Source organism: Chelonia mydas, chromosome 3, assembly GCF_015237465.2.
Source record: "Chelonia mydas isolate rCheMyd1 chromosome 3, rCheMyd1.pri.v2, whole genome shotgun sequence".
In the NCBI taxonomy this organism is placed as follows: Eukaryota; Metazoa; Chordata; order Testudines; family Cheloniidae; genus Chelonia; species Chelonia mydas.
The window spans coordinates 171,271,763-171,293,952 of NC_057851.1; the positions used below are offsets into that span (position 1 = coordinate 171,271,763).

The following is a 22,190-nucleotide window of genomic DNA, read 5'->3' on the forward strand; positions in this document are numbered from 1 at the left end:
AAAGCTGAAGTACTCAATGCTTTTTTTACTTCGGTCTTCACAGACCAGGTCAGCTCCCAGACTGCTGCACTGGGCAGACCATTATGGGGAGGAGGTGAGCAGCCCTCAGTGGTGAAAGAACAGGTTAAGGACTATTTAGAAAAGCTGGACATGCACAAGTCCATGGGTCCAGATCTAATGCATCCAAGGGTGCTGAGGGAGTTGGCTGATGTGCTTGCAGAGCCATTGGCCATTATCTTAGAAAACTTGTGGCGATTGGGGGAGGTCCTGGATGATTGGAAAAAGGCAAATATAGTGTCCATATTTTAAAAAGGGAACAAGGAGAACCCAGGGAACTACAGACCGGTCAGTGTCACTTCAGTCCCCAGCAAAATCATGGAGCAGGTCCTCAAGGAATCCATTTTGAAGCACTTGGAGGAGAGGAAGGTGATCAGGAACAGTCAGCATAGATTCACCAAGGGAAAGTCATGCCTGACCAATCTGATTGCCTTCTATGATGAGATAACTGGCTCTGTGGATATGGGGAAAGCGGAGGATGTGATATATCTTGACTTTAGCAAAGCTTTTGATACGGTCTCCCACAGTATTTTTGCCAGCAAGTTAAAAAAGTATGGATTGGATGAATGGACTATAAGGTGGATAGAAAGCTGGCTAGATTGTCAGGCTCAGCGGGTAGTGATCAATGGCTCAATGTCTAGTTGGCAGCCAGTATCAAGCGGAGTGTCCCAGGGGGTCTGTGCTGGTGCTGGTTTTGTTCAACATCTTTATTAATGATCTGGATGATGGGATGGATTGCACCCTCAGCAAGTTCGCGGATGACACTAAGCTGGCAGGAGAGGTAGATATACTGGAGGGTAGAGATAGAGTCCAGAGTGACCTAGACAAATTGGAGGATTGGGTCGAAAGAAATCTGATCAGGTTCAACAAGGACAAGTGCAGAGTCTTGCACTTAGGACGGAAGAATCCCATGCACTGCTACAGGCTGGGAACCGACTGGGTAAGCAGCAGTTCTGCAGAAAAGGACCTGGGGATTACAGTGGACGAGAAGCTGGATATGAGTCAGCAGTGCGCCCTTGTTGCCAAGCAGGCCAACAGCATATTGGGCTGTATTAGTAGGAACATTGCCAGCAGATCGAGGGAAGACATTATTCCCCTCTATTCAGCACTGGTGAGGCCACACCTGGAGTACTGCATCCAGTTTTGGTCCCCCCACTACAGAAGGGATGTGGACAAATTGGAGAGAATCCAGCGGAGGGCAACGAAAATGATTAGCAGGCTGGGGCACCTGACTTACAAGGAGAGGCTGAGGGAACTGTGGTTATTTAGTCTGCAGAAGAGAAGAGTGTAGGGGGATTTGATAGCAGCCTTCAACTACGTGAAGGGGGGTTCCAAAGAAGATGGAGCTAGGCTGTTCTCAGTGGGGGCAGATGACAGAACAAGAAGCAATGGTCTCAGTGGGGCAGGTCTAGGTTGGATATCAGGAAACACTATTTCACTAGAAGGGGGGTGAAGCACTGAAATAGGTTATCTAGGGAGGTGGTGGAATCTCCATCCTTAGAGGTTTTTAAGGCCCGACTTGACAAAGCCCTGGCTGGGATTATTTGGTTGGTGTTGGTCCTGCTTTGAGCAGGGGATTAGACTAGATGACCTCCTGAGGTCTCTTCCAATCCTAATCTTCTATGATTCTATGAATTAGCCAACTGAAAGCTGGATTTAATCCCATCTCCCAATTCTTTTTTTAAACACTTATCTACAATCAAGCCTTTCTGAGAAGACTTATAATATAATGCTAAATGTAGGAGAAGACTATCCAGTGATAGGTCACTTTACCTCTCATTCAAGATCTTTTGCTTTTAATTTTAAAAATTTTAAGCTTGTCTCAGGTATGGCACTGTATAAGTATTATTGTTAACTACACATTTCTTCCACCCCAGGAACATTCTTCAGAACTTGAAATAGGATGCATGTTTTTAAGAATTTAAGAGAAAGATTGTGGCATGATGTAGTAGTCTGAAGCAGTTGGCTAGATGTGAGAATATGCTCTCTGTTTATAACTAAGTAAATACAGCATTTAAAATATATAGCTAGCTCTCTCTTCAAAGGAAAGGGTCAGACCTGTTTTCTCACAAATTCAACAAAATAATGAATAACAGCTTAGAAGTACAGTAGTGGATCTCATTCACAGTGCCTTGTTGTTTGGCTTTCTCCTTTGTTTAAACAGCATTCCCACTGTTGTTGAACAGATTAAAAAAAAAGTATTACAAATAGAAATCAATCTGAAATTTGGTACAATGCTGTGCATTCTTCTTCATTATTAATATTGTTATATAGCACCGTATATGTGAATGGTGCTTTTAAAGACATATAAGCACTGTTCCTGCCCTAAATCATTTACAGTCTGAGGCCTTGATCCTGCATCAGAATGTGCTGGAGCTGACTCCTGCACTTATGCAGAGTCTCAGTGAGTTCACTAGGCCTTAGCATGAATGCACACTAGTGGATTCTTAAGTGGGATGAGGGTTTGAGGTCTATAATTCATGGCTGCACCCTCTAGTAAATCTTTTCAGGACTGACTCTTAAAACAGACCAATCGAGACAAAAGGGGAATAGGAGAATGGGACTAACAAATCATGTCCTGAGTTGTTCTTGTTACACTCATTTCTGAGCAGATCTAAGTAGCTTTTTTCTTTGTGGTTGTTTTATGGTTGTTGTATTTAAGTCCACCTGTTATTGACCAGTGTAGGTGTCAAGGTCTGAAACTTAACACAGAACTAAACTGGGAAGTTTTCAAATGTTGTCTTTTTCATGACTCCCCTTTGAATTGGACTAGCACTGCCCGGGACTTTTTGGGCCCTTGGGGGTATTTGTAAGTCCAAGTTCCTTTGCTGAATCATTTATAAAATTCAAAGACATTTTATTTTAAGGGCATGATTCTGCTGCTCTGACTCGCATTGCTTTACTCCATGAGTAACTCCAGTGATTTCTACATTGAAAGCGTAACTGCAGTGGGTCCAATGTGGATACAGTGGTAGATGAATGTTCATATTAAGAAAGAACCTTGATGCAAGATTTCAAAGGTTTGTGTACAACTTAAGAGAGGATTCTACACAACAAAACAGTTTTAAGAAGCAGCCTCACTTCAGAATGCTTTCCCTGGCCCCTGCATGTGTTACAACAGCTCAGCTCCCTTTGGAGCAGGGATTTATAATTCTACATCTTGCTGCCCAGGAGAACAAACATGAAAATGTGCTAGTTTCCTTTAAAACAGGACTTTTCACCTGTATATCCCCCATTTTAACTTTTTTCTCCAAGTCCCCACTGGATCTTTTTCAAAGCTCCTTACACAGACTAACTTCCTATTGAAACCAATGGGGTACTGAAAACAAGGCTCATTAATAGGAATGAAAACAAGCAACATTTTTGCATTATGCTGTTGTGATCACATTGCCGTCTTTTCACAGTAAACATGCTTAGGCTCTTCAGTGACATTATTTCCTAAAGCCTGGCCCAAAGCCCATTGAGGTCAATGGGAGTCATTCATAATGACAATGAATAGTAATTGGACCAGGGAAAGAGCCTGAGAATGGCTCTGTAGTCTGGTAGTTAGGGCACCCACCGAAGATGTGGTAGACTGAAGTTCAAGTCCCTGCTCCAGTGACTGTTCACTTATTTATAAAAAGTGCAACAGCCTCAACAGGAGAGACAGGGAGACCCCCAGCAGAATAACCCATAGCCCAGTGAATAGGACACTTTTCTATAATGTGGGGGACCCAAATTCAAATCCCTTCTTCACACTAGGCAGAAGGAGGAATTGACCCTGGGTCTCCCACAACCCCAGAGACTACCCTAGCCACTGGGCTAAAAGTTTATAAGGCAATGCCTCATGCTCTTTTCTTCCTTGTCTCCCTCACGGCGCTATATGTAAATCTAGTCCTCCTTGGCTTTTGTCAAAATGCTCAAAATTTAAATGGAAAAGAAAAGAATCAGGTCAAAATAAAATGTTTAGTTTCTGCCCAAGTCAAATTTTATTTTTTATACTTCTTGATTCACTGAACATTTAAAAAAAAATCATTTTCAGTTGACCCCCCCCAAAAAAAGATTTCAGTTTTTTTTTTCAGAATGACTAGTGAACTTAAAAATCCATTCTTCATTTAGCTCTGCTCCACACTTGTTTGTGATTAGTGTTGGTCTAGTGGTTAAGTCATAGAACTAGAACTTAGAAAACATGATGTCAATTTCTGCGTCTGCCACAGACTTGGGCAAGTCACTTAATCTCTCTACTTCAGTTTCCCCATTTGAACACTGGCAATAATACTTCCCTACGTCACAGGGGTGCTGTCAGGGTAAATTCATGAGTGTGTTTAAAGTGCTTTGGGATCCTTGGTGGGAGATGCTACGAAAGTGTAAGGTGTTGTTATCATTTTAATTGTATCATAAACCGTGTTCAGACTTAGCTAAAATCAAACATGGAGCATCGTTACAGTCATGGTGTCCCAGTGTTCACAAACGAGGTTGCTGGCTACGCAAGGGAAGTAGCCTGTTGGGCCTTGTCTGCACTGCAGTTTCTGTGAAGCTCCACCACTGTTCTAGCACAAGTGTAGCTCCATTGGTCAAAGTGCTAGTGTAGACTGTCTGCTGGCATTTCTATCACCGTGTCACCATGATCTGCCCTGAACAGGGTCAGATAATATGGTGGTAAAAGTGGCTCTGGCTGGTCTACACCAGCATCCCACTGTTAGTAGTAGCACTGGTGGAGCTACCCTAGTGCTGCAGCACTGTTGGGAAGGTTTGGTAAAATCCCTAGCAGGGCCTCGCCTGAACCTGTTTCCGCTGAGACTTTCCAGATTCAACTAATTGGACACCCAAATCCACTGTGCAGCTTTGAAAAAAGCAGATTTTACCTCCTGCATAGGGGTTCCCCTGAGACCTATTCCAGTAGGTTCCCCAAGAACTCAGTTGGACTCCGGTGTCATCATTCAGGTTCCTTTATTTGGTATACAGAAAAACTACACTGAGTTGATCAGATTCAAGTGTAGGGGGTTGGTCTAAGGCAGGGTTGGCCAACCTGTGACTCTGGAGCCATATGCGGCTCCTTGTATAGGCACCGACTCTGGGGCTGGAGCTACAGGCGCCAACTTTCCAGTGTGCCGGGGGGTGCTCACTGCTCAATCTCAGGCTCTGCCACAGGCTCTGCCCCTACTCCACCCCTCCCCAGAGCCTGCCGTGCCCTCGCTCCTCCCCTCTTCCCCCCCAGAGCCTCCTGCACACTACAAAACAGTTGATCGGGAGGGACGGGGAGGTGCTGATTGGCAGGGCTGCTGGTGGGTGGGAGGCACTGGGAGTGGGGCAGTGGTGGGAGCTGATGGGGGGCTGCTGACGTATTACTGTTGCTCTTTGGCAATGTACATTGGTAAATTCTGGCTCCTTCTCCGGCTCAGGTTGGCCACCACTGGTCTAAGGTGTACCACACATCAGAGGTGCACAGCAAACCACGTCCTTTATATGCATTTACACATTACATTGCATTTACTATACATTGCATTACACATTTTGGGATTGGCTGGTCACTTTGTAGGAAACAGTCCCATGCTCTGTCTGTGCAAACACTGTCCATGAACAACTTACTCTTTACCTCATCTTTTGTTCGAGGCTTAATTTATCCTTTCTTATCTTGTCCACTGTAAATGGTTTCCTATATGTTCCCCTTTATTTTACCTAGTACAGCCATTCTGCCTCCAGCCTGCTCATTTATTTACCTCCCTAATCCTGTATCCCAAGAAAGGCCTCACCCATGTCCAATTCGTCCTGTAGTATAGTCCTTTGTATATTATCCAGAGCCGCGGTGCTATGGGGCAGTTCTTGAACATTGTGAAACACATTTTGATTTTGCTCTGTGGACTGGCTCAAACTGTATTATAACATTACCCCCAAATTGTGCTTCAGCCTTGGACGTTTCAGATCCCACAGCATAGTGTAGACAGAACTTCAGTGGGAGTTTTACCATTGACTTCCATGAAGCAGAGTTAGGTCAGTGCTGAGTGCTTTTGAAAATCCCGCTCTGAACATAAGAACGGCCATACCGGGTCAGACCAAAGTTCCATCTAGCCCAGTATCCTGTCTTCCAACAGTGGCCAATGCCAGGTGCCCCAGAGGGAAGGAACAGAACAGGTAATCATCAAGTGATCCATCCTCTGTCACCCATTTCCAGCTTCTGGCAAACAGAGGCTAGGGGCACCATCCCTGCCCATCCTGGCTAATAGCCATTCATGGGCCTATCCTCCAAGAACTTATCCAGTTCTTATCTACTAATGAAAACTGGTAAGTAAGCAAGCTGTCCTCTAGGAATTGCGATCTAATATCTTGAATACTTCTTTTTTAGGTTCTGGTTTATTTTTAACCATTACTTGGTTTCCTACTTGCCATTGCCTAATATCACTGCTCTCATCAAATGCTTGATTCATTATTCAGTGTTCTACAGCTTGTTGTGCTCCTTGGACTGTACCCAGCCAATATTTGAGACTGTTTTTTAGGTGGTTGTTGCCAGTGTTTTTACAGTGTCCCAATCTAGGGGGTACACAGCTGATACTGTCTGATACTGTAGCCAGATGTCATTCCAAAAGGCACCAGCTGCACACAGTTTAAGCAGGTAAAACTGTACCCAAGAGGAGTGACAATGAGAAGTTTTCTGTAATGCACTCATCTCATGGTGAACGCTTCCATCTGTTATAGACAACTGTGATGTGCTGCTACTGAATAAGATGTAAAAATGAGATCCTGATGACTTGCTGTCAATAAAACTCCGATGGCACTTTTTGCTGCAGGATGGGTGTTAATCTAGGACTAAGTTCTTAACCACTGTTACATGTACCCCTGGGGGTACGCAGAGGTCTTCCGGGGGATATATTAACTCATCTAGACATTTGCTAGTTTTACAACAGGCTACATAAAAAGCACTAGCGAACTCAGGATAAACTAAAATTTCATGCAGACAATTACTTGTTTATATTGGTCTATATACTGTACACTGAAATGTAAGTTCAATATTTATATTCCAGTTGATTTATTTTATAATTATATGGTAAAAATGAGAAAGTTAAGCAATTTTTCAGTAGTAGTGTGCTGTGACACTTGTGTATTTTTATGTCTGATTTTGTTAGTAAGTCGTTTTTAAGTGAGGTGAAACTTGGGGGCATGCAAGGCAAGTCAGACTCCTTAAAGGGGTACAGTAATCTGAAACGGTTGAAAGCCACTGACTAGGTCATTGGTTGTCAACCTTTCCAGACTACTGTACCCTTTCTGGAGTCTGATTTGTCTTGCATACCCCAAGATTCACCTCACTTAAAAACGACTTGTTTACAAAATCAGATGTAAAAATACAAAAGTGTCACAGCACACTATTACTGAAAAATTGCTTACTTTCTCATTTTGTCCATATGAAATTTTAGTTTGTGCTGTCTTTGCTAGTGCTTTTTATGTAGCCTGTTGTAAAACTAGTAAAATATCTAGATGAGTTGATGTACTCCGTGGAAGACCTCTACGAATGAAAACCTCTGATCTGAGTGACCTGGCCAGATTCCAGTTTGGTTCATTATGTACTGTCTGTCTAAATTTGCCCTGTAATTTTAATTGGATACAGTTGTGATGGGGTTCCTAGGTGCAGCCTGGACTGTGGGACTGCTGAGCCCTCTGTCCCACCAACCTGGGCTCCCTCTCACACTGTGATGTTGTTGGCAGGGGAAGGTTTAAAAAGGTCTCATGCAGCCCTTAGTTGGAATCAGCTGATCCTAATTGCCCTCAGGTAACTGTTGGATCATATTAAAGAAGTTCTGTATTAAAATCACAAATGAGTTTGATTCCCCATAGTTTAAATTCCAGGGTATTACTAATGAAGAGGTCTCTTGGTTTTTGGTACTGTTTCTCTCCCTCTATGTGTGAAACTTGCAAGCTGCTAATTGCGTTAGTACAGAGTCTGTTCTCAAAGCAATTCACACAGAGAGAGACTCAAAGCAATACTCTGTAACAACAGAAACAGCACCCAGAGACTCTCCTCCCTTTTGTTGTATTAACAATTGTGATTAAAATAGAGATAGAGGATGTATGTGGATGGATGCTTGGTGTGGATAATAACTGAATGATCAGGGAGGTGCCAGCCTAAGAATCCAGTGTCCATCGGCTGAAGAAGGCTTCAAGTGGAAATAACCAGAGGACCCCCGGAGGGCAGACTGGAATCCACCCAACAGCCTCAAGAATGGGAGAACCAAAGAACAAGATAACATCTGGCAGCACGGAGCCGTCAGGAAAGTGCTATCTGCTGATTGATTCAGCAACAGCATGATGAAGCAATTCCCATAGACTGGCATAGGAAGAAATTCCTATAAAAATGGACTCTAGAAAGTGGGAACTGTGGGGTCTGATTCTGCAAACCAACTTCCAGGAGCATCAGATGTGCATCTGACAAGGCCCTGCTCCCTCCTCATGTCCAGGCCACCTGGCCAGTGGCTTGGCATGAGCAACTCTAAGGCTAGTAACTATGATGATAACCTTGCAGAACCTGTGTGTGTGTGTTTGTATGAATGAATGTGTGAATAAATATGAGATTGAATGGAATGTTATAGCTATAACTAACTACTTACTATGATTCTTTCTATAGTCACAATAAATGTGGTATTTTGCCTTTTCCCCTTTAATAAGATCCTGCTGGTTTTTATTTTATTGGTATAACATAACTCCCTCTCAGCTGATCCTAATTGATCTCTGGTGACCCCTTCTCAGCCGAACCTGATTGACCTGTAGTCACCCCTCCTCAGCTGATAGGGAGGGGAGGGCCTTTTACCCTTCTGGGATTGTTTTCTACACTGCCCTTGCAGCTGTCTGTCCTGAGTTTATCGCACTAGCCAAAGTGTGTTGTGTTATTAAATAGGGCTTCATTGGCATCCAATATAAGCCATAATACACCAAAGCCCCAGTACACCCATAACTTTTCAACGTTTTTCTTTGTTAAATTGTTCACAAATAGTCATAAAACATTCTTTAAAATGTCCATTCAAATGTCTATTCTGGAGTAAAATATTGCCATCTTTGTGGCTAAATCCAAGTCAGCTCATTAACTCCAATACGCATCTCTACGTCCATCCATTCTCAGGCAAAAATAGCACTGCTTAGTCTTTTTTTTAATTTGTTTTTGTTAACTTTTCTTCGCCCCGATCAAGGAAATCACTTAAGCCTATACTTACATGAGACTAACCCCAGTTAAGTCAGTGGGACTTCTCATATGCTTAGGTGTGTGCTCGAGTGCTTTCCTGGACTGGTAAACACCAATCCTATCATGAGATTTGCTTGTTAAGCTTTTTGTTGTATTTTTTGGTGTGGGTGCGGAATGCTATTTGATGTGAGGTAAAACAAAAAGCAGCCAAACAGAATCTTTGGTCATTTTGCACACTTACTGCTTTCACACATACTGGGTCAGATTTACCTCCGTGAGTGTTTAAAAAGTATAAGATTTTATTGAATTCCATTCTTGCTCTGACCCTCAAAAAGGCAGACTAAGGTCCTGCTCCTGCATCTGGAGAGCTCATTGCAAGATTAAGTCCAGAGTTAGAAACTTCCTGAAGCTTCCTGTCCTTGACAAACCCAAACCATATTTTCTGTTTAGAGGGTAGCGAATAATTCACAGCAAATAACTTGCTCAAAATATTTCACTTTTTTTTATTGTCTCTGAGCAGCATGTGATTTTTACACCTCCATTTGTTCAAAATGATTTCTGTCTGTAAATTGTCTATGAGCAGATCATTGTGAGAATTCATGATTTGAAATTTGAAATATGATGATTAGTATTGATTGGACAGAAGGTCATGCAGTGTGGTTCTGTTCCCTCATTGGACAAGCACATCTCCTCAAATGAAGTTTTTAGTGTGAACGCCCATGATTACAAATATGTAATTTGTTTCCCACAAATATCTTTTGATAGATGTTAACATGTTGCTGTTTCCTCAAACATTTCTGCCATTAAACTTCTTTGTTAAAATGTTTGTGGAACGTAACAGGGAAGGAGCGGGAACACAGTTGAAGCCAATGAGCTTTAAAATTCAACGAAATGTTCATAGAAAAAGTCTTGCTGTAGGTGCCCAGCTCTTCTTTCTCTTTGTTTCAACGAGTGTAGGGTTTACCTGTACAGGAAAGTTATACCAATATAAACTAAAATGTGAATTTAAACTGCTTTAGTTAGACTAGCATAACTGCCCACATGATCACTCTTACTCCAGTGTAAATATACCTTTTTCTTTAACTTATGTCACTTTGGAACCAGGGGGAAAGCCACTCTTCTTCAGGAATCAGCATATTCACATGGAGAGTTACACCAGTATAACTACAGCAATTTAACTATAGAGGTATAATTTTACTGGAATCACTAGTAAAAGTTTCCAGGATAGACAAGCTCTAACCCCCTCACCCTACCTACTCTCAGTGATACAACATTTAAACATAACCAAAAAGGAATAGTCATTTAAGAACATCACGCAAGCTCAGTTTAATACAAACCAGTACAGTGTGTACACAAAAAGAGGAGCAGCATCTGCTTTATCAATATGATCCATGAAAGGCTTCCAAATGTCTCCTCTGTTCTTCAAATGTGAATGTGATTTTCTCATAGGAAGCCATCTGGGATAGGCATGCTAACGAGATTGCTTCATTCAGAGTGCCATTGTTTTTCCTATGCCTCAGAGTGACTTGCTTTATGTCGTTAGCCTAACTTCGGAGAGATTATCCTTTTTATTTTCTCTTCTTTTAAAAAGACAGTTTGTTGCATAGCAGATGTGCATCACAAGGAGTCTGGTTTAAACATGCTGTTTTTGCCTTCCTGTTAGAAACATCGTGAAAGGAATGAGGGACCTGCGAGAAGTATTACGGACTGTGGAAACAAAAGCTACTCAGAGCTTCAAAATGGTAAGGAAATGTATGGAAGGGTTTAAAGATGGGAAGTCAGTTTAATCTGCTTTCTGGATAGTTTATTTCTTAATCATTGCTGAGGAACAAGATTCCCCTGCTCCTCCCCTGACTGATGCCCTTGTTGGACATTGTGGTGACACACAACCCCAACAGACGCACCTAAGCATTTGAATCTGGACAGGTGTGTATTTTCTCTGCCTCTCTTTTGAAAGCATTGTTCTGTTCAGTGTATTTTTTTATTTGTAGGTTATTTTATTTTATTTTATTTTTCACACCAAAGCAATTGTAACATGAAACAAAATATGTCCTGTATTTCTGGCATCCCTGGATTATCCAGCTGATAATGTCTGTCTTTGTCTCTCTTTCACACTCAGACGCACACATGCTTTTTCACATTAATACATAGCAGTGCTTTGTTTTTTAATCTTTTTCCCTCCTGGAACTTTCAGTGCTTTTAGATTTAAGACAGCGCATTTTCTCTCTGTGAAGCACTCTGTTGAACAATGTAATTGGGGATGATACTTGGGGATTGCCATTTTTGTGTGCTGTCTTTCCAAGGGCCTCTTACAAATGGACACATCAGAATTTACCTGTGCATGTTAGAGAGCGGCCAGAGACTGTCACAAGTTATGGAAGTTTTGTTCTTGGGGGAGCTGATAGTTTATTCGTAGGTTTATATTTGTGTGTGCTTCAATTGTAATATTAAAAATATGGAACATGGGGAAGTAGCAGAGACATCATTGATGTGCATCATTAACCTGTGGCTAGTCCTGAAATGGGAGACTTTCTGGTACTTGTCATAACTCATATAGCATGGCTAGGTGAAAAAAGGCCACTTCTCAGGGGTGGATAAGTCAGTCAAAGTTTGGATCTGTCCTATTGTTCTTGTTCAGGGCTTTGTCTCCCAGCAGTGGCTGGTAGTCATCCAAATATATGATTAACTGGCCTCTTCTTAATAAGACTGCTGTTACCCAGGCTTTTGGTCATGGATGAAGACCCTTAAACCTGGAAAGTCATGGTCTTGTGTGTTACTGAGATCTGGACGACTAAACTGGCCTTGTGTTGGTTCAACTTTGTCCATATATTCGATCCAAAATGAGTCCAGAGGAAGAGATGTGGCTGTGCTTTTTACCTGTGATTTTAGGTGCAGGAGATACCAAGGTCCCAAGGGTGGTCTGATCTGAATGTGTCCACCTACCATACGAATCCAGGGCTAAAATGAATGAGTATACTGGGCATGTACTCAATAAGTGTTCTGGGTGTGTTCCTGCTTGAGTCCATGTCAGGTCTGGTCCCTCTGTATGACCTATATGTGCCATTCTGGAACTTCTCTGTCCATTCTGACAATGTCTCTTCTGTGTCAGCTCAAGATCTCTAGGTCACCAGGTGGTTTCTAGCTTATTCCGTACTCTCAGGAGCTTATCTTTGTGCTGGGCATGGAAATGGGTGTTTTTAAAAAAATGACACAGTTGAAATGGTCCCATCACTTTCCAGACCAAGATCAGAATTCCGGGGGATTTTATTGCTCAACCATAACATTGCTCTGCTGAAGGGCTGATGAGCATAAGCATTTCTTGTTCCAAAACTCTGACACAGTGGTACTTGGATGCTGCTTTCCGTGTACTGCAGGGTGAGCTGTGCCACATAGGAGAGATTAATCCACAGGGGAAGATTAGGAGGTGTTTGTACCACTATACCATTGGACTTTTTTTAAAAAAATGAGCTCTTGAGCAGGGATTAGGGCAGGAATATACTTAATTAAACTAGTTTTTGAAACACTAAAATTAAACACATGAGCATATTTCGCTTGTAGGCTGACAATATACTCAAAGCACAATGATGCTTTTTTAGCCAAAGGCAGTAATAATATAAATCAGAAACTTGGATTGTTCTGATTTGTTTGGTCTTATTCAAAACAAAAGTGAAGCTAATTTACCGTGTTACTGTACTGTACATTACAGTCAAAGCAGACTCCAAGCATTTGGGGCCTCTCTCTTCTGAGCTGTTTTATCCCAATCACGGTCATAGTTTCATGCAGAGCTGCAGAGATCTTACTGATACTAGTGCAGTTTTTCTTATCCCCAGGGCTTTAGAAAAAAATGTCAGAGAGTTGGATCCTCAGGGTGAAACTGACTAAATGATTATATGCTGAGATGATAAAATGATATTGGCTAATGTCACAGTACTGTAGGGTATTTTGCTCATGTTTACATGTTATAAAAAGTATAGAAAAGGCTGGTTACTAGCAGATAGCTTTCCATCATTTATCAGTGCATGGAAGTATAAAGGCTCCAAGGAGTTATGTGGAGCAGTATTTCTCCAATACCAGCCATTCAAATCAGTTTGCCATTATCTGGATATAGAAATGAAACCTTCCTTTCCAGTTTTCAAGAAACACTGCACATTACTGCTATTGCATCTTAACTAACAAGATGATGTCCTTGTGTGATGAGATGGTCAAAAAAGAAACAATAAAAGTCAGCATCAACAGTTTTTTGTTTTGTTGGCAGTCTGGTAATAGGAACTTTCCATAGGTATAGATAAACTGGATTGAAGTTGGAGAGGTCATTCCTACTATTTTTGACATTAGAATACATGGTGGGGAGCAACTAGGACTGACATATTAGTATTTATAGGTATACTTATCTTATATGCAAAACATACTAAGTTGGCAGGCCTAGTTGTTCCCCACCATGTATTTTATATGTAATATTGTGTGTGTGTGTGTACACACATATATGTGTTATAATCTGCATATGTTCTATGCAAAAACCAATGGGATGCATTGGATACATTTGAACAAAAAGGCAGGAAATGCCAGTATAAAGTTCCTCCGATTCACTTCAGCTTGCTCACAACATTGTATCTCCTGGACCAGATGGTGACATGCCCTTACGTTGTGGGAGTGAGGGTGGGAGATGCGTAAGGTTCCTTTATCCCATGTACTGCCCGAGGAAGGACATGTCACAATTCCCATCCCTGCATAAAGTTTTTGTTTTTGTTGTTCTGAAGTTATGTAGGAGCAAAAAGAGTAGTAATACTCGAATAGGTTGTTTCTCTTTCACTGTTGTATAATTCAAACAGCTGAAGGGATTGTCCTTTAAATGTAAAAAAAAAACCCAAAATATTACCCTCTGGGCTGAGACAAGGGTGGAATTTTTCAGACAGAGAAAGCTGCGAATGTGGTTAGAGCCAACTATTTGGAGTGTAGCTGGGGCCTGAAATATCCGTGGGGGAATCACTTCTCACTTGCCTGATGAAACATGTCCCTTTCTTCCAGAAGTTCTCTTACTCTTTCTCTGCCACTTTAGAATGGACCATTCAAACTTCTAGGGCCTGATTTTCAGAGGAGCTGAGCACCTGCAGCTCCTAGTGACTTCAGTTGGACTGTTAATGCTCAGAACCTCTGAAAGTCAGGTCCCGACTGTGTTTTGTACTTATGTTTCCTGCGTGAAGACATGCCCCCTGCATGTGAGAGCCTTTTTAATAATTTCTGGTGCTTTCTATTAATCTGTAGACAGCAGCCAAACAGCTAGCCGAAGTGCTCCTCCACTCCTTGAGTGAAGACTGTTACTGGAGCCCCTTATCTGATCCTCTGCCTGAGTTCATGAACAAGGAAGATAACTCTTACGTTAACAGTCTTCTTCGGCGGAGACCCCAGCTATACACAGGAGACAAGTAAGCACAGCTCTTTATTTTGGTTTCCACTCTGAGAGGAAAAAAGTGTGGATGAAGTGTTCCTCAGTGCCAACGTGGCTACTGACCCATGTAGTCTTGTTCATTTTTATTTATTTATTTTAACTTCTAATCAAAATGCCTTATGAAAAACCCAGACCTAAATCTGGAGTATATAGTTATTTCCCATGAATGGAAAATATCTGACTAAATAGCTGTCTCAGTTGTGGAATGGGATGAAGATAGTGGTGGGTCAAAATAGTCCATTTTAGAATACGCACTAGAGCTTTTAATTGTGTGGATCTGAAAAAGAGGGTATTATATAGCAAATGAATCATACATGAGATGTTTCAAGTTACTGGTCCTCTTGTGACATTAAAAATAGAGACTGGTGGGCTAATTCCTGATCTTGTTTATAAAAAACTTTTTGTCTTTCAGCCTGTACTGCCCTCAAGACAACATAGAAGAGGCTCTTCTCCTCCTCTTAATCAGTGAATCTATGGTAAGCCAAAACGAATATTTAATAATGACAGCAATAAGGGGTATGTAGCATTTGTGTGTCAAGTCTTCTGGAAGTTTTTGTAAACAGCAAAGAATCCCCATGTTTACAGAATCTCTCCCAGACCCTGGAAATAAATAAGTCAGTAGTAAGGCAGGAACCAACTGTGTCTTCTCTTAATGACTCAGCTTTTATTATTGCTTATTAAATGGATATTCAGTGAAGGGCTGAGGGATCCTTCAAGAAGAGAATGATTTGTCCACATTGTGGTTTGGAAAATAATGTTTCTACTCCTGATATTGCTGAAATGCAGTTTGTAGGTAATTATTAGGAAGGGAAAACAAACTTTTCCTCTTCACAAATTTAAATGAGTTGGGTTTTGGCTTTTTTTACAAGCCTTCTCATGTTTACAAATGACGATTTTGCAGGCATCAAAGGAGTTGAGTGTGCAACTGAAATTAATAAGGGATCTGCTGTGCTTTGACGCACAAGGCGTGTTTGTTTAAAAGTACACATTTTTGTGAAAAAAGGAAGTGTATTAGTCTGTTTGGGAGCAATTGTAATTGGCAACTTTAATTTTTGCAGGTTTTCTGTACTGTTTACTATAGTGGTAAAATAAATGTTTCATTTATTAAAGGCTGCAATAATGGTTATTGCGTCTGATAATTGTTAGCACTAGAGCAACTTTGTAGAGAAGTACACTACAGACATGAACTTTTTTTAAAAAACCAACCTTTTTAAAGGGAAAATAGTTTATAAACAAGTAATGCAGAATTCAGAATTAAATAAGTTACCTTAGGTAAATTCAAAGGTAAGCATCAAGTGTATACATATATTTTTAAATTACTTGGGAATGAAAAGAATGGTAAGAGAATGTAAATACTGTCTTGTGTGGTTCAGCGTTCTCTTCTTTATTACCAATTTGCTCCTACTGGAATCTATGATAATTTGCTACCACAACTTTTGTGTCTATGAACCTGATCACCCTGTGACCAGACCCAGCCAAGCCCTTAAGCGTCTCAGTACTCTTATTGACTTCGTTGGGACTAAAGTGCTTAAAATAAAGCATGCACTTAAATGCTTAGCAGGATTGGATCTGAGCTCTGTGAAATGGAACTTTTATGTCCACCATAGTCACATTGGATTTCTGACACCCTTTTCCTAAACCAGGGGTAGGCAAACTTTTTGGCCCGAGGGCCACATCTGGGTGGGGAAATTGCATGCAGGGCCATAAATGTAGGGCTGGGGTAGGGGGTTGGGATGTGGGAGGGGGTGCGGTGTGCAGGAAGGGGCTCAGGGCAAGGGGTTGGGGAAGAGGAGGGGTGCGGGGTGTACGAGGCGGCTCAGGGCAGGAGCGGTGTGGGGTGCAGCAGGAGGCTCAGGGCAGGGGGTTGGGGTGCAGGAGGAGTGCAGCAGGGGACTCAGGGCAGGGGGTTCAGGGGCATGGTGCAGGAGGGGTTCGGGGCTCCGGCCTGGCACCGCTTACCTGGAGTGGCTCTGGGGTGGCAGCGGCGCGCACCGGGACCAGAGCAGGCTCCCTGCTTGCCTGCTCTGGCCCTGCGCCGCTTTCGGAAGCAGCTGGCACCATGTCCCTGCGGCCCCTGTGGGAGGTGGGGAGAGGCCTCCCATTGGCCACAGTTTCCCGTTCCTGGCCAATGGGAGCTGCGGGGGTGGTGCCTGCTGACGAGGGCAGTGCATGGAGCCCTCGCTCCGCCCCCCCATCCCCCCCCCCAGGGGCCTCAGGGATGTGGTGCCGGCCACTTCTGGGAGTGGCACAGGGCCCACGGCATCATGGGGGTGGCAATCCCGTGGGCCGGATCCAAAGCTCTGACGCGCCGGATCCAGCCCACGGGCTGTAGTTTGCCCACCCCTGTCCTAAACCCTGCCCTGATATTTACCATTTGTAAGTCTACAAATTTACCTTTCTGAATTTCTCTGTGAATTTGTTGGTCATAAAAATGGAGGACTAGTAATAGTGTCTAAAGCCAGGCATAATGCAGATATGTGCTGCTCAGTCTTTGCAATATTCAGTAGTCTGTCCGTGTACCTTAGTCTTTATCTGAAACAGCCCTGGTCTTCTAGCCTTGAATGGTCTTTGACTTGCTGCAGTCATGGTGAATAAGGGATTTATGTTATGTGCACAGCATTCTTAATGGACCACATGGAAATCACCAGGTTTATAACTTATATTTATGACCATTATAACTTCAGCTATATGTGAACTCAAGTCTCTTAAAGAAAAAAAACAAATAAAAATAAATCCTCTCTCCAGAAGAGTATCAAGTAACCTTTAATGGTTTTGCATCCCCTTAGACCCTGGAAAATAGCTTTTCCTCATTGATGTTGTCCAATTTATTTAAATGAATGTTCAATATTTATTATTATTTATGTAGCAGCTAACGTGTGTTGTGTGCTTTAAATACCCCATAATAACACTGGCCCTTGCCCCAAAACAGTCAGTTTATAAAACTTTACAGTCTAAACAGACAGCTCACAGACAAACAAGAGAGGGAAAGGGTACAGTGCATTTTTTCCCCTCTCCTTTTTAATTATAGCCTCTGGAACTTTCCGTAACGAATCTTGACTCTTTATGACCTTTCTTCATTTCCCACCAATCATCAAGTCTTCCTCTTCCCTCCACACAAACCTCTGAAAAAATTGACAGCTCTAGCTTTGCCTGCTCCAAACATTCAAAAACAATGAGTCAGGCCCCCCAAAACCATGAGATTGGCTTAAAAATCTTGAGTTTTTTAAAAACAATAATAGATTTGGGGCTTTTTTTATTGGCTCTCTGAGCTGTCTGACGGCACAGTTGCTTCATGTTTCCAACCTTTTCTCTGCAGCCACAAGTGCTAGAAATAGAGTGACCAGATGTCTCGTTTTTATAGGGACAGTCCCGTTTTTTGGGACTTTTTCTTATATAGGCGCCTATGACCCCCCACCTCCTGTCCTGTTTTTTCACAGTTGCTGTCTGGTCACCCTAGCTAAAAACATTTTTCTTTTGGTAACTGAAAGCTGAGATTCTCTTTGAATCATTGGATTCTAGGAGCTACGGCTTTAAGAAAGGCAACAGATATTTTGAGACTTGTGATAAAATCACAGTTGTTGGCAACCCTGCAGCTTGCTAAGGTTTAGGCCTGCTGTCCATGGAAGAAGAGAGCAGGCTTTTAGAGATGTTGACCACTAAGAGTAGCTTTCTCCTAGTGTCACCCTCTGTAGACCATCCCTGGGGAGGTCCTGCCTTATGTGGTCAGTGGGTCTTGGGGAGATGCCTCACAGGCCTGGTACACCAGGGTCTGAAAGAGGAGAAAGAAAGTAATGTGTTATTTGACAAAGAATGCACACACTGCTGTATCATTTGGCAAATAGGCTCCATAGCAGAGTGCTACAAGAGAAGCAGGGTGAAAACAGCAATGCAGAAAAACTGCACTGCTCCTCCTTTAAGAGTAAATGTACAGACAAGCGTTTTGCTTGTTGCTGTTTTAAAGAATATACATGACAAATAAATAGAAATGCAAGCACAGGAAAAAGTTGTCTAGCAGAAATAGTGGCTGCGCTCTGGTGCCCAAAAGATCTATGTGACCCATGGACATTTTTCCTGTAGTTCTCCCATTCAACTACCAACAAGGGGAAATGTTGCTAGGTTTATGACATAATGTCTGAGATCTTGGCCAGGGCATCCTGGCTGCAGGCTAGTTGGAGGGGTGGCTGTGTTTTTTAATTTACTGAAGCCTAGGAGAGTAAGTTAACGAGAGACAAGGTCTCCCCCTTGATTGGAAAGCTGTAAAGTTAACCACTGTGAATCATACACATTCACCTTCCTGCAGAGTGGAAAATGACAGTGATATATCTCTGTATGCCAGTGAGCACAGGGCTCATGTGTTTCTGGCTGCTTTAGTCTTTCTTTCAGTATTTACCATAATCAACTCTCAAGATTAACAAAAATGTACAATGAGGTTGACTCATCAGGAGCAATCCACTCTAACACACAGCTTGGGATGCTTTGTTTCCCCTCTAACCTATCTCCTGGAGTGCTATCCATTCCAGCATGTTAGAGTAAAAGCTGTGTTATCCGGTGGTTTATCAACCACAAAGCTCTATTAACCAGTATTTCTGATATCTACCAATACAAATCTTCAGTCTAGGAACTGGGACGAGTATACTGCCCAGGAGGTTATGCAATTGTACATTCTGCACTCTTTTATGCAAAAGAGGCAGAAGACAAGGAAGAAAGCTGATATCAGGGATTTATTCAAAAAAGCAGCTTCCAGGGTGTGTCATAGGGTCATTACAGATTCAGCCCAATCTCCTACACCTTCTACATCTACAGTCATAATTGATGTTGATAATGACCCTGAGGCACTGCAAAATCCTGAAGTGAAAGATTAAATTATGTTCAGTATAGTTTTAGTGTTAAGTGTATTTTTAGTGATTTGGGTGTACGCTTTGCACTGCCCATAGTGATATGTAGTGTCTTAAGATAAAGTTTTCTATACAGTAGGTTACCTGTATACAACTAAGTGCTTCAAGAAACCAACCACTATGCAATGCAGTACTGCTGCTGGATTGGAGTACCTGTATTCTATTTTATACTTTATTCATTTTATTGTATTCTAATTCTTTGAAAATTGGTATTCCATTGGTAAGTATAACTCTTAGTTAACCAGAATTTTTGATTAACTGGCACCCCCATACCCGCGTCATGCCGGATAACAAAGCTTTTACTGTATTTAGAAAGTACAGAGTGGCCATGTCACTGCTCTTCTCTGCAGCACTCTCTTGGGGAAAAATGTCTCCTCTGTATGTGAATGTTCCTGCGTCTTTTGCTCCTCTGGGTATTGTGGTCGGGGGAAGGGCAGAGAGCAGGGAAAACAATGGTGGCTTGAGGGCTGATATAGGCAGACACCTGGGGGTCAAAAAGGAGAACCATGGAGTAGGCTTGGAGAGTCCAGAGGGAAAGAGGGGGAGTAAAATGTTTTTCAAGGAATAATTTTTCAAGTAACCTATGAGTGGAGGGTGCCATTGTTGGGGGGTTTTCTACATATTCTGATGAATTTTAGATTATTTGTCTCTGCCTTTCTGTCACCCTCCTAACTTTTCATTCACCCAAATGAACCCTGGCTATGTGGTGGCCCCAGGACACCTCCGTTGTTACAAGAACTTTCCCTGGCAAAAGCTTTCACATTAAAGCTCCTATGGGCTTGATCCTCCGTTCACTGAAGGAAATGGCAAAACTCCCATTGTCTTTAATGATGCAGAATCAGGGCCTATGACAGTGTCCTCACTTTCTTCTTTCCTCTTATCATGTTTGCTTCTGTGAATCCTTTTCCTCATTTCAATAAAAAGGAGAATGACTTCTAATAGTAACTGGGCATTATTTCAGTATTACATTGACTGTGTCTCTGAGCCAAAGTGTGTGATAGTTTTTTTGGATTGCAAAATAGCACAATTCACAAATAACACAGAAACTTTTTTTTAAACTAGGAAATACCATATTCAGAATATATATATATGAAGTAACACTCTTAACATCACTTCGCATCTGAGGTTCAGTTTCCTCTGGAAATTATCTCAATTGTGTTCCAACATGCTTCCTGTCTCATTGAAAATGGGAATCTAATTTTCATGATAAGCGAAGGTATTCTAACCTGATGGTTGAGTTTGGCAGATGTCCTTTTCAATGCCACCTGATATTAAGTTAGTTACCACAGTTGACAACAGTATCCTCTTCAAGGAATCCATAGAAATAGACCAGACAGCCTAAAGATTACTGCAAATCACAGAGCAGATTGTGGTTGTTTGTTTAAGAATTGAAGGCCTAATTCTCATCCTCTTTGCACAGCCCAAGCACTAGTCTTCATTGGAAATGTACAACAGCATAAATACATCTCTCAGGGGTATGGGAAATCCACACCCCTGAGAGACGTAGCTATGCAGACTTAACCCTCCAGTATAGATAGCACTAGGTCAATGGAAGAATTCTTCCGTCAACCTAGCTACTGCCTCTCAGGGAAGTGAATTTTCTACAGTGACAGGAGATCCCCTCCCATTGCTGTAGGTAGTGTCTACACTGAAGCACTACAGGTAGTATCTACAGCTGTGCTGCTGTTGCATTTTAAGTGTAGACATTGCACAAGTAACAGTACATGGGCTGCCTAAACGGTACATGGGGAGATCTGCTGCCTGTGGGGAGAAGACATCTTCCCTTCAGAACCAGAAGGATCAATGGGGCTTTGTTGTGGCCATCAGTCAGCTTGAGGGCTGTAGAACTCTTTGGGCTGAGATATGCCCACCATATATGTGAGGGATTGGCAGGTTGATCAGTATAGCTTTAACTCCACCAGTCCAATCCTTCCCCTAATTTAACCCACCCAAAACACTTACCCTGCATTTCTGTATAGTGCTCCCTGGCATCTTGCCCCAGCCTGCCTCAGAGTGGGCTCCCCATATCCTGCTACCCACACCCTCATGTAGTGGAATGGTACTGGTTCTGTTGCCAGCCAGGCATTCTGTGCTGGTGGGAGGGAAGAGAGAGTCTGGCAGGATTTTCCCTTAATGTAGGTGTATTTATTTAAATAACCATTCTCTGGAATATTTTTTATACTGTATTGGCCACACTGGCCAAAGGTTTCTCAGAGCCAGGAATGGAACATTTTCTGTTAGCTTTTGTGTGTTTATTTTAAAGTAATTTTTTAGCTGTTAATTTACATTTAGAATCTATTCCACTCTTGAGTTTGACATTTAAAGCACAGCTTAAATTGCCTTTATTGAGGTCTTGTTAGTGTCCGCTTTTGTGGCAAGAGGCTGTATTATAGCATAGTCTCTCGCTGGCGGCTGTGGATCAACAGAACATAGCAGGACTGTCTGCTCATGAATGGGGCAGGGTAACTTTAGATTGATTTGGCCTTCTGCTCCGTCTTCTGTATCATATTGGAAATTAAACTGCCTGTATCCAAGACTAATAAACTCAATGCCATCATCAACTCTCATTTCTGATTTGAGTCCACAGTGGGGATTTGATCTTGGAGAGTCTGAGAGAGAAGAGAGGATGGTGCATGGAAACAGATTT

At 42.2% G+C, this 22,190-nt stretch overlaps 1 protein-coding gene across 8 annotated transcripts in view; it reads left to right on the forward strand.

The window, feature by feature from the left end:
* TTC7A (tetratricopeptide repeat domain 7A) overlaps window positions 1–22,190 on the forward strand; it is a 260,649-nt gene that overhangs the window by 38,181 nt on the left and 200,278 nt on the right. For all 8 annotated transcript variants that reach the window (XM_037895864.2, XM_043543797.1, XM_043543798.1 and 5 more), the window contains 3 exons: window positions 10,866–10,944; window positions 14,465–14,625; window positions 15,061–15,124. In XM_037895864.2, the coding sequence (XP_037751792.1) occupies window positions 10,866–10,944; window positions 14,465–14,625; window positions 15,061–15,124 (304 nt within the window). The remainder of the gene's footprint in view (window positions 1–10,865; window positions 10,945–14,464; window positions 14,626–15,060; window positions 15,125–22,190) is intronic.